This window comes from Haemaphysalis longicornis, unplaced genomic scaffold, assembly GCF_048455015.1.
Source record: "Haemaphysalis longicornis isolate Haplotype H1 unplaced genomic scaffold, Haemaphysalis longicornis Haplotype H1 scaffold_81, whole genome shotgun sequence".
NCBI lineage: Eukaryota > Metazoa > Arthropoda > Arachnida > Ixodida > Ixodidae > Haemaphysalis > Haemaphysalis longicornis.
In genome coordinates, this window is record NW_027526449.1 from 556,815 (window position 1) to 569,692 (window position 12,878).

The window sequence follows — 12,878 nt, forward strand, 5'->3', positions numbered from 1 at the left end:
ATGATGAAACCGCTTGGTGGCACTTGAAAGTCAACGAAAGCATGTTGGAAATATTTTAAACTACCAATGTAATAACAAAACTTATATACTTCAAATTTTTTGATGTGGCCTATCAAATGTCGAACAAAAACACAAAAAGATCACGCCATATCAACGGAATGAATGATGATAAGTGGGGCGAAGCTCGAGAGGGGGAGATCATCGGTAACCGTAACTCTCCCGTGAAAGTTCGCCCATTACATCATTAAAAAAGACGTAAGACTGTGTGCGTACATTGTACAAATAAACTTTTATTTTCGGAATCAATGCTCCCAGGCCCAGACCTGGTGAAAGACCCCGCGCCATCGAGGACTACCCCACACCTCCACCCCAATTTGTCACGTAGGATGGGACACAACGGTAAAGAAAGAACTTTTATTTAGGGCGAACTTGTGCCCGAACAAGACGAGAGGAAACGAGCAAAGGTTCTTACGTGTCGTTCGATCTCCGAGAACGACTGCCTGCGTTCGTGGCGTGATCTCTTGCGTGATCTCCCCCTCGCAGTTCACGTGCGCTCGCGCCTCCGTTGGCGAACACAGACAAGCTCGCGCTCCCGGTGCCGAGTTTGCGCGGCCGGTTTCAGCCGGTTCTTGCGCGTGCAACGCGGCCCACTTTGCGACATCTCCGAAAGCATGCGGCGGTCACGTACCACAAGACACAAGGGATGGACAGACCCATGACTTAAGAAGCTTCGCCCCTAAAATATCGTACGATTGCAGTACAGCGCGCGACATAAACAAATGATGCATCTAAGAGCGATGCACTGAGTCACAGCGACACGGCAGAACCTGAATGCGACTGTAGCCGTTCACACATCACCCGAACGTCACCCTTGGTAACAACAAATAATGGTGACTACAACTGCCCTTGAAAGAGCCATTGATGCCGCTAGTAAAAGTGCCGACAAACGCCCGACGCTATTAGCAGATCTAATGGCAATCTGCACCATATAAAAATGGAAAGTGACTTCAGCGCCTAGTGCCCAATAAATACCATGGTTTTCCCTAGCACGTCCTTATTGCGAACAATGTATCTGTAGGTGTACTGAAACGTCAAACTGCTTTTTTCACTCGGTCAGTTACCTCCGTTTCATCGCTGGAAACCAGCGACAAAGCATGGGTCACTATTCACATTTCCCTGGTGCTTACTTAATTGATTGTGGGATAACACGCCGATGCTACACCATGGCTATGAGGCGCGCTGTAGTAGAGGGCTTCGGAATTATTTTTACCACATGGGGATCTTTAACATGCCGAAATGCCGACACACGAGCGTTTTCACTCTAACCTCCATAAGAAAAGCAGTCATACCGGCCGGAGTCAAACCCGCGTCATTGGGCTCTGCAGCAGAACGCCTTACCCTCATTAAGCCACCGTGACGAGTGCCGATTGTGATGACAGGTTTTTGAACCTTTGAAACCTCAGCCATTTTTCCCGCGCTCTCTAGTAGCCTGGCCTGATCAGTGTAAGTGATGTAGGTGATCTGGTCATGACTGCACTACTCAAGAATCCCCTTACCGCCCGGCATTCTATTGTGGCCTGCCGTGAATGCGTACCAAAAAGGCCGCTAAAAATTGATAGCACAGAAAGACCATAGTCTGGCAACGGTTAACCAAAACTAATTCCGTGCTTTCACGCGAAACGCGGATCATCTTCAAACCGGTGATTTGGTCCGTCGTCCGGGGTACTTCAATGGGACCCCAAACTGAAAGTAAAGAGACACCATTACTTGACGAAGAGAAAATATCGGAAAATCGAGAGGCCAATAATTAACGGTGGTCTTTATGTTGCGTCGCCCCAAACTTAATGATAATGATGATGATATTCAGTTCTCTGTCTCCTCAACTTTCAGCCATACGTGAAATCTCATAATTAACACTTTTTCGCCAGGGTCCTCAAACAGCTCGTTTGCCGCTAGAGTGGCCATATCTGCACTAATTATTCTCTCGCCAGATCGGTCCTACATTAAAGTGAGCCTAATCAGAACTTGTAACTCTTCTTCCCAACTTTGAAAAGAGCGTTGGACATTAGCAAGCCAGCACAGGTTTCCTCGACTCTTCGAGCTTGCCGCTTCATCATTGCTCTTGTAACTTTGGAAAAAAATCGACAAATATTGCATTTCCGAGCGGCAACACTTTTTACCACCCTCTGCAAACTCTAGAAACGGCAAGAAATAGTACTCCGTTACTGAAGACTAGACCATATTTTCACCAAGTAGACTTCAATCGTAGGCGCCGCTCTCGAACCACCTGCCAGAGTGGCTCTGTGGCTGAGCGTAGTACTGCTGAACCCAAGGCCGCGGGTTCGATTCCCAGCCGCGGCGGCCGCTTTTCTCATGGAGGCGAAACGCGAAACTTTGGCGAAGAGCTTTCGGCACAGGTTTAAAAACCCAAGGCAGCCAAAATGTTGCCGAGCCCTCCCCTACGGTTCAACTCATCGCCTGTGTATTGTCGGCGAGTGAAAGCTGATGCATAATCAATCAATCAGCCCCCTCTCAAACCCTTGCTCAATGTGAACTCAGTTCGCAACCTAGCTTTGTACTCCAGGTCGTGATGGGGAAGGACCATAACCGCAACCAGGTTCGTACCCAGAGGGGTGTTTGGGGGTTCGAACCCCTCCCGAAATCTTTTCAAGGCAGCACGTAAACAATACTTACTGTTGCTTTCAGCAAAACTACCCCCTTCCCAAAATTCATAACCCCCCCCCCCGAAAAAAATTTCTGGGTACGGCCCTGACCGCAACGGTTAGTAGTGCTATACTCCCATGACATCCCACAGCTGTTAACCACCTGATGAGTAGCATTCATCTGGACGCGCAGCCACACCTCACCTCTAGTGCCAAGGCTACCCCTGCACCTCATATATTCCTTAATTACAAGGAACCTACCACTTGAAACGGCTCTATGAAGTTTTTTTTTATTACTACAATACCCACGTCAGCAAATGGGTACTACTTGAAACTCAGAATACAATGTTACTTTCAAATGTGCAAGAGTTCTGAAATAAGATTGCGGAATTAAGGCGAATGTGTTGTTTAGTATTATCAGGCATTAGGGTTTGATTGGGTCTGGTTAAGTCGCTCCGGCCAATTTTGCTTTTTCCGCTTTTGTAGGACGCATTCCAGACTAAGAGATTGAGGTTAGGTGATATATAGAGTACAACAGCTGCGCAGGACTTGGCTACTGTAAGGGTCCCGATAAAAGCCTCCTAAAAAGGCAAAATTTAGTTTTTATACGTATTCTCAATCTTTAGCAATACCACTTCACAACAATTTTCTATATTATCTTCGAGAAAATAAGGACGTAACACTAAGCATTCATTTTTGATAAATCGTTGCTAAGGAATTCAAGAGGAAATTCAGTCACTTCAAATCATATGTAGTTTTGATACCTTTTTTAACTGCGGTAAGAAAGCATCCTTTTGAGATAGGAAATAGGGCTTCATAAAACCTTCACTAAAATAAACAACCATCTTTATGAGTATATGCCTGGAAATATCTGCCTAATGCCCTCATAATTTCTTGAGGTTTCCAGAGTTCGGAGAGGGGTGTAAAAAGTGTTGCCTCTCAATAATGCAATATTTAGTGATATTGTTCAATGTTACAATATAATGGTTTATGCTACTTGCGTAAAACACCAAAACCGCAAGTAAAAATATTTTGAACGAAACAAACCACTTAGAGAAGAATATATCGATCCACACGAACTGTTTCGGTTATAATTGAGTTTTTTTATCACAGAAATCAAATTGTTAATATCGTTTCTCAGCTTAGTAATGCTTGCTACCACGTTACTCATAGCGGATGTGCGTTTTGAACACGATAATTATGTTTGTAAATGATTTTTTTTGTTTTTCCTATTTTTAAAGCGTTGCAATCACCTCCTGGGGAATAATTGAGATAACTAGCATCGACGCTAACATATTTTGGAAAGTTTGGACACATCAACCAAATCAGGTCTCCTGCCAAGAACTTTATTTTTGAAACAAAGTGTGTAGCGCTGTGATTTTTGTTTTGTCTTTCGCTCAATGATGTCCGTCTTACTTTTCTATCATATTTATGCCTGCATTTTTATTGCATGCAATGATTTATCGTCATGCTTTTTTGTATAATTTTAGCAGCCAGCCGCTCGCTACAAGCCCCCGTACAAACACAACAAAGCGGTTTAGAAGGTGTAGGCTTTGGACCCGGTGCCACTGGAAGCCTGGGTGGAGGTCTTGGCGGAGGTGGTGGACGTGGCTCTGGTGCATTCTTCGGTGGAAGCCATGGCGATAGGCTGAACGGAGGCTTTGGCACCACTCCTGGGGACAACCTCGGCAGAGGCGGCAGTGAGGGGAGACCTGGAGGTTTCGGAAGACTAGGCAGCGCCAGCAACGGCGGCCCAGACAGCTTTGGATTTGGTATAGTAAAAATTTGGCACTGGGCACAAAAACAGCGTTGGTATTTGTGTCGACAAAAGTGTGGCGCTGCAGTCGTGTGTATGCATGGCGATCATAGAAAGGAATACATTCCATTGACGTTTTATAACATGTGATACCAATAAGTTAATTAAAGGACACTGAAGCCTTTGACCTTGACGGCTGAATTTTTAAAAATTTGGTAATTGATCAAGTGGTCAAGTGGCTCCGTTCGGCATTTATTTGCTCCCTGTTGCACCATATGTTGCGGAACTACCACCTCGGCACTGTTGAGCCGCCAGGAAACGGAGCCGTGGGTCACCCTGAAGGAATGCCTTAATTGCGATGACTGATCTACAATGATGATGATACACGTGCCCTAGGTGCCAGGAGCTACTTCTTTCTCTTCTTAGCAATTCCAAACAGTCGCAATGAAAAAGAGACGCAGAGAGAGCAGTTTGAAATTAAAAGCCGAGAAGGCAGCCGAGTTGTCAGTAGGCGTTTCTGAGCCGGAGTTATCAAATGAGCCATGACGACCAAACAGAACTTCGTTTACTTTCGGAACGCTATCCTTTGGTAAATAACTCCGCTTCCCTCCAACAGTGAAAGGCGTTTAAAAAAAACCAAATGCAAACAAAAAACAAGTTTTAGGCTACGGTGACAAACGTAAAATAGGTACCGTTGGTGTAATAAGTGCCAACACTAAAAACAGTTATCAGCGTGTTATCTGCGCGTTAGCATTTAAGTGATGCGGTGAAACGGTGTTAGGGCAAGAGCAGACAGGCAGCAGGGTTCGGTATCATGGCTGACAAGAACGGGGTTCTGCACTTTAATAATACGATTATGTTAATGATGATGATAATTGGCATTCAACAGCCCATACCCGACGGAGGGGATTCTACAACAGAACTAGAGCCCAGCCAGAATCACCGAGTCATGGTTCATAACGGTGTCTGGGCTCGGCGGCAGGGAATAGCACAAACAAATTTCGGTGACGTAATCCAGAAATAGCAGAAAAGTGGCTGCGGGATCGTCATTGTTTCCTATATTTTCTCTAAAATTTCCGCTACCTAAAGTTTGCGATTAAAAGGAGTATCAATGTTATCGGCAAAAAGCAATGTTTTTTTTATTAACCAAACCTTTTTTTATGACCTCTTCCTAATAAACGTGACCTCTTCCTAATAAACGTCCTCTTCCTAATAAACCTCCTCTTCCTAATAAACAAGGTGCAATCGAGTGATTGTTACAGACGGGCGTTATTGACCGAAGTTGGATGTAATAGAGCGCTATAGTTCAAGACTACCGCCTCTTCGTATAAATACAAAGAGCAAGCTCCTGGAGCCAACGCTAATTGGAATCATAACAGCTGCGCGAAAAACAAACCTGTATATTCTCGCATATAGACATAGGGCACATTGCGGCGAGTGGTGAATCTGCTCAGTGGGCTCGGTTGATTTGCACGTTTCACATTTAGCAGTTTACCGCTTACCGCTTACATGTATGGGTTTTTTTTTGTTTGGTTTTTATTTCTCTCGTTTGTTATGAATTCCGAAACTATAATTTCATGAATAAAACAACTGAGCAATACACTTCTCAGTGCATGCTATGTAAGTCAGTTGTTCCCTGTATACTTTCCTATGCTTGTGACAGCTTTTGCAATGGAGTCCCTTCTCGTAACCCCTTTTTTAAACCCTGCGTACTATTTTGGTGTTATTTTGGAGATCTTGCTGGCGAAGTTTCTTGCTTGGCATTGCTATATTGTTTCTCGAACTGTAGTGCTGATGAGCGTATGTTATAGCATAGTAGTTTCTCGCACATGTTTTCTACGCATGGTACACCTGCCAACATTAAGGCCTGTGGCACCACCCTGCTGTTTTCTCAGCCTTTTCCGCAGTCCTACAGCATAATCCCCATGTGATGAGAAATAAACGATTCTATAATATCCCATGCTGCAAATATTTTCTCGGCAAATTTGAGCTATACTTAAACTTATCTTTACTTTTAGTGTTGATATTCATTACTCCAACCCGCAGACCTGCTTTAGATAATCTGTTTCGCATTTAGATAGCCAAATTTTAGCGACTCGATGTTTGGAAGACTGGAGACATTGAAAAAGTATTGCTGTATTCAGAATAATGATATCGACACCGAGACACAACTTGATGCATTCGACCAATGTTTTTAAAGGTATAAACCGTCACTGACATTACGTTCCTCCTCGATTGCCAGTTCAGAGCGACGGAAAAGTTTTTCACCAAAGTTGTTCCTTGTTTTCTTTATAATATATCAATCTGATGTACTGATAATATTCGCGTGTTGCTTTATTGAGCGTCTAAATACCGCGCAAGCATCCTTTGTATTTACTTTAAAAGTTAACTGTTGTGGACATGCCGCTCTTATCAGAAATATATGGTACTAGAGCGTCCTTATTATCACAATACGGATCGTTTAAACTGTGTCCCCTTGGTGCTAAATAGGTGGAGCTCAACAATTCGGTGGAGGCCCAGCTCCAGGGCTTGGTGGACGACTAGGCCGTGGTGCACTTCCAGGCTCGGAGGGTGAATTTGGATCTCCTCCTAGAACGGTTCCAGCCGCAGGAGGCACCTTTGGGGATTTTGGCAGCACTGTAGGAACTTCTTTAGGCGCTGGCACCAGTGCCCCTGGACAGCGTGGCTCCGGCCCAGGTACAGTGCATACTTCGACGATGGGCGCACTTAAAGTACGTTACACCGTAACCCTTCGTATTAGTTGGCAATGAAGACAGCTGATGACAGCGTTGTATAGGCGCACTTTGGAATCCTCGAAGCAGCCTTTTGCATTGCATACGAATATTGCACCAAAGGCCGTCGAAGTAACGACCACATTACACTTGGGTTCAATAAAAAGCGGATGCTACACGCTTTTTCTAGCTATTTTGAAAATAACAATTTTAAAATATTTTCCCACACCGATGAAAGCGGTGATCAGTTTAAAAACACTTTAAAACACCACGTTTAAAATGAGGGCGAGAGCTCTGCTCGCGTTGCCCGCACTAAGGGATTGCTGGTCTTCGGTGGTGTCTATTTCCGGTTGTGTTACTTTTTACTCTAAGATCGCGTTACTACGCTTTATAAGGCTATCACTCCCAGTTCTAAATAAACTAAGTGAGCGAGTTTCTGAATAAAAACTGCAAAGGAAAGAAAGCCTTGTTGGCAGCCGGTATTGCTCGGGCAGATAAGGATAACTGCAGCCCGATTGGGGATCTTGGGGAATAATGCTTACTCCAGCGAGACCTAAAAAGAAAGGGCCATGAAAATGAACCGCAAGAAAATCGCAACAGTTATTGCAACAACACACTAAAACCAACACAAACTGCCCGAACATAGATGATAATGCTACCAAGGCAAACGTGCAACGAAACCCAGGTAGACTAAACCAGCTCAAGCGATGTATAGGCGCCAAAATGCTGCGTATGTTGTTCATTGGAAGACTCTTATGGCTGCTAAGAAATTATAGCATTGCAGGCTACCTTTGAGTATCCAGCAGACGACATGTATTTAAAGGTTTTTTTTTTACGAAAGTTGACGTAAGATACAGATTCTCTGAGGAAACCTAAGGCCTTCTTATGATTTGTGAATGTGCATAAAAAGTAGTTCAACTGAACACCGCTAAGTGCACATTTAATCTCCGAAATGCTTCCCGTAGCGCGCGAAACAGCCTGGCTTCCCAATGACTGTTGCACTGCAGTGTGAGAGGAGGGGCGGAGGAGTAGTGCGATCCTGGCGTAAGTTAGCCAGAGGCTGTATAGCTGTGCCACCGTCACTGTCCTCTCTTTTTTTAATGAGGCCATTCGCAAGCAGATTTCTTTCGCTAAACGAGGCACAACTGTTTTTTGCGTGTTATTACAAGTGCATGTGTTTTGAAATGCCACACATGCAATAGTACTTTGTGCCGCGTCATTAGGATATAGTTGCTAACTGCTGTGTGCTAATACGTTGGCAGTTTTTTTGCTGAATGTGCGACCTAGAATATTTTCATAAAAAATGAAATATTACAGGGATTCTTTTCTCGCGCACAAGTAATATGGGTGTATGTGCTCAAACCTGCGCAGGCTTTATCAAATAAGAATGCTCAATAAACGTTTTATGCAGTCCCACACTGGCAATTTTCTGTGCCCAGTCAATTTGCTGCGTAATCTTACAATTAAGATACATGTAAAGACAACAACCTCCTACTGCAGTGCATTTCTGCTCCGCATATGAAAATAAATCAGGATACCCTGAACGTTCTATAACCCTCAGACCGAATACATGTTCGAAAGTGCTCTATATGTTTAGTTATGCTACAAGAGACGAAATGAAGCTGTTTTACTAGCGCGAATACTTTAATACCATGATCGAAAACAGAGAACAGCATTGCAGTCATTGCCAAAGTCAACAGAATGTCGGCCTACCTGACATCATTTCGCGTCGTAAAAGGATCAAAGGATGGTGTTACAATAACGAAGGCGTTCCCGCACCCAGCTCCGTCGCCTGCATCATCTAATGGTAGCGTGGTGAACGAGTGGCAAGCAGAATAGCTGATTTGGTGTGAACAACAAACAGCCGACAGCAAAACCTAACTCGTTTAGTGCATGGTGAGAGATGAACAGCTACCATACAGGAACAGCATGGCAGTCGGCTGACAGGCAGACGCTTTCCATCCAGCCCCCAATCCCGATTAATACGAGCCCCTGAAAGGGTGGAACTTATAAACAGAAGTGCCGACGGACAAACGGCCTTTCTTGCGCTTTTTGCATGCACAAAAAAAAAAACACACACAAGAAAACCCTCTCTCGGTCTCCTGATAACCTGCGCACATTACGTCTGAGAGATGGGGTAAATGAGATCTCAGCGGGTGGAGTATGTTCGCAGAGGCATGTTTGAACATGACGCTCCTAGTACCAGTTTGTGAATCGTCGCCAACGAGAGGCCGTGCGCAAGGCAGGCTCCGGCTTGTAGTAACTTGTGTGAGGAGAGTGGGCTTCGCCGCAACAGACGAAAATTCTACCGCACCGAACCAGCCTTGTTGCTTGCGCGCACAGGGCAGCGGCGCGCTGAATCCTAACAATAGGCAAACTTGCTCTAGAAAATCGGGGGCTGAGCTTCAGTTTGAATAGGGTCAGGTGAGCTCTATTTTGGTTGTTGCTCCGAACATTTTACTGCAGTGCATTCCCTGACAGCTTGGCAAGTGTGGCAGGGGTGGAAGAAAGTTAGGTGGTCAAATGATATGAAGAAGTTTGCGGGGATAAATCTATCCCAGTTTCCCCAGTACGTTGAAAATTGTAGAACCGTGGTAGAAACCATTTCTCTGCAGTGGGCATACGCAGGCGCATGATGATGATGATTTCTTAGGATGAGGAGCATTCCGAGAATGCAGGAGCACGCCGTCCTTGTCTTTAAGTTAAAAAAGGCTGAGCGCCTGTGCACGCGTTTCTCGGTCGCAGGATCGCCAAGTTATGCATAACCACTTAGGGGGATTGGCCACCACTGGCAACAACAACAAAAAAAAACTCCAACGTTCGCTGTATCCTGGCAACACTTGCGCGGAATGACAAATACAAGTCACAGCCCACGCTCCCCGTTTGCGTCTCCTCATGTCATCGTGCGCATGCACTCTGTACCATAGAATAGCCACGACGTAAATATAGAAGCTGCTGTAAATGATCTTTGACTCCCTATGGCCCGGCCACGGATAGTTCGCACGGCCAAAGAAGAGGCCACGCTTCGAGCGTCTCGGCGTGAAAAGCATCCGCTAGAGATGATAATTCGCGCTGACAGAGTGGCGTACGGCAACGTCGACCAAAACGAAGAGCTCCCTCAGGCCTTGCTCAACAAACGTTGATTGAATTCCATACTGCCGACGTCAACCAGGACCCAAAAACGATACTGCAACCCAGCTTTGGGACCGTCAGTGATCAGCTACAATAGCTTGGCCATTCAAGTCTGGCATGTGAGTGCAAGCTTCCCTGAATTTTTTGTTGTGTTCTTTCTACTCTCTTGTGCGCAGCGGTAAGAACTGTTCCATAGAATGAACAAATTCTTGCTTACGCTTTCCCGTACGTGTTATGTTTTCTTCGCCTCAATCAGAGTATTTTAAGCCTAAGTAGCGCAATTCATGTAATATTAGTCTGAAATGAACCAACCAGCCTATAGAAGTGCTTACTGGTTGGAAGTGATAATAAGGAGAAATCAGTGACGTGCAACTACTTGTTGACTACAGTTTACAGGTAAAATTCCGAATTTATCACACATGATTATAAATATTATAGACAGGAGAAGAAAAAGGTATATATCGTATTTCTTAGAATTTTATTCTTGCCAAAGCAGAGGGCACTATTGATTAAAGAGGTAGTAGAAATTTCGACAAAACAATACAACTGGCAAGGTACTACGCCCATAGAGTTTCATACAGTAACAACTAGAGAGGAATCTTGCGCTGCGATCGTACGCCTCAATGGGCGTGATGGGTAGTTGTGGTTTCGGATTGTGGTGTGGTGTGGAAGTTACTATGAATTGCAGGCTGTTTCGTTTTCGTTTTGGATTTACATTAATGCTTTTGCCTAAGCGGGGTGTTGGAAGAAGCTATCAAAAATACGTTTCTGCTTGAACTGCATCCCGCGCGCGCACTGACGCCGCCCTGGGTGGAATGTTTTGTAACCAGAGTTGCGAATTGGGTGGGTGAGAGCGAGAACGAAAACCCAAATGACGGCGCTCTGTGCGGCGAAGTTTTCTGCGAATTACGAGTTGCGGCACTGCTCATTCGGCAGAGCAGTTTATTGTCGAAGCTGACGACGGTTGCGAATCGCTTGGAACAGCCACAACTTCCGTGCGAACGCCGGCTCCTACGGCGTACATGATCAGTTCCGGCGGCTGATAGGAACGCAGCTTGATGAATGTCACTAATTCAGGCAAGAATAACTTCTCCCAAGGTAATCAGTTCCTTTTTTTATGAGCACAAAACTTTCCTCTTCGTAGTACAAACCACCAGCGCCGAAACATTTACAAGTAGGTTTTAAAGAAGTCCGCGTCCTGCTGTTGTTGGCGGCAAATGGCAAACCTGCTCCACAAACCTCCTCGACTCCGCGTCTGCTTTTTATTTAAATCCGCCGTTTTATTTCATACAAAACCGGTTTTTCCTCAGTAACTTTCTTGTTCGCCATGTAATTTGTAAACGGAGAACCGGACAATAAGAGTTTTTTTGTCAGAAAACACAATTTGCGCAGCCAGAGGTCCGTTTCGATCCTACGCAATCAGGTTCTAGAACTACCCATCATTCCCATTGCAGCGTAAGCACTGCTGCCAAGTTAGCGTTGACACTAGCGCCAGTTTCCCCTCTAGTTTTTATTGTATGAAACTCTATGAATACGTCCACATCTGGACCAATTGCATGCGGGTGAATTTAAAAGGTGGTATATACAAGTAGGTTGCTAAAAAAATCTGTAATATCAGCTGATGACTACGAAGCAACACAACGTATGCCCACCCGTCATATATATGTGAATGGGCATAGCAATTAACAGGTGGGCATTGGGACTTCGCAAGGTAGCGCGAGGTATTATTAGAATTCCTAATGTGGGATGAGAAGGTGAGAAGAAATTGTGCAGCGCGAATCGTTTTCTTCATTTTTTTTGCGGAGTAATGCGGGAAGTAATATGGTTTAAAATTTCAGGCACTAATATGATTTGCGTATCAGAGTCAGCGTTCAAGTTAAAACTCAGTTCGCTGTCTCTGATGCCCTCGTTCTTGCGTCTATCCTACCCGCAGTCTTCCCTTGTGTTCACGTGTCTTTTAGCGCTAGAAAACAAGCCTCTACCTGGCGTTTATCGTAGTGATAATGCGACCTAAAACATGCTTTAAAAATGATCAAGCTTGAAATTTTGTTATGTTTAGTAGTACGATATCTGTACAGCAATAAAAGACTGTGCATTTTTGATGTCTTAATAGGCAATCAAACGATACTTTTCATATGCTGTCGTGATAAATTGAAATACAAACAGCGGAGAGCGTGGATTTCAGTACAGGTGGCGCATCCTTGCGACGTGCCGCGTATCCGCAGTGAGAACAAGTTACGGGAGTGTGTGTCCAACGTTGATATGAAAGCGCCTTTGCTCGGCGTGTGAGCGTTGTGGTTTGTCTTCCCACAGCGATCGGCGCCTGTTCACGCAAGCGCTATCTAACGTTGTTGCTGCGAGGACTGAAAACGGTGGACGCAGCTACATTCCTTTTTATTTTATTTTCTGCTGAGCGCCCTACGTAGTATTGAAATACGGTGGTCTTCCCAAATCAAGTTTTGTCACGAACTCTCGCAACGTGTTGGCACTGAGCCTACGCGGATCCTGGCGACGCGGCCGGTCGCCAGGATGCGCGGCATGTACTGAAAGCCACCCGCTTCGTTTTTTGTATTTAAATTCATCACGATAGTACTC

At 44.9% G+C, this 12,878-nt stretch overlaps 1 protein-coding gene across 3 annotated transcripts in view; it reads left to right on the forward strand.

Moving 5' to 3' along the window:
- The window catches only part of LOC144150935 (uncharacterized), a 65,092-nt gene that overhangs the window by 1,355 nt on the left and 50,859 nt on the right, over positions 1–12,878 (forward strand). For all 3 annotated transcript variants that reach the window (XM_077682231.1, XM_077682230.1, XM_077682229.1), the window contains exons 2-3: positions 4,154–4,435; positions 6,910–7,116. In XM_077682231.1, the coding sequence (XP_077538357.1) occupies positions 4,154–4,435; positions 6,910–7,116 (489 nt within the window). The remainder of the gene's footprint in view (positions 1–4,153; positions 4,436–6,909; positions 7,117–12,878) is intronic.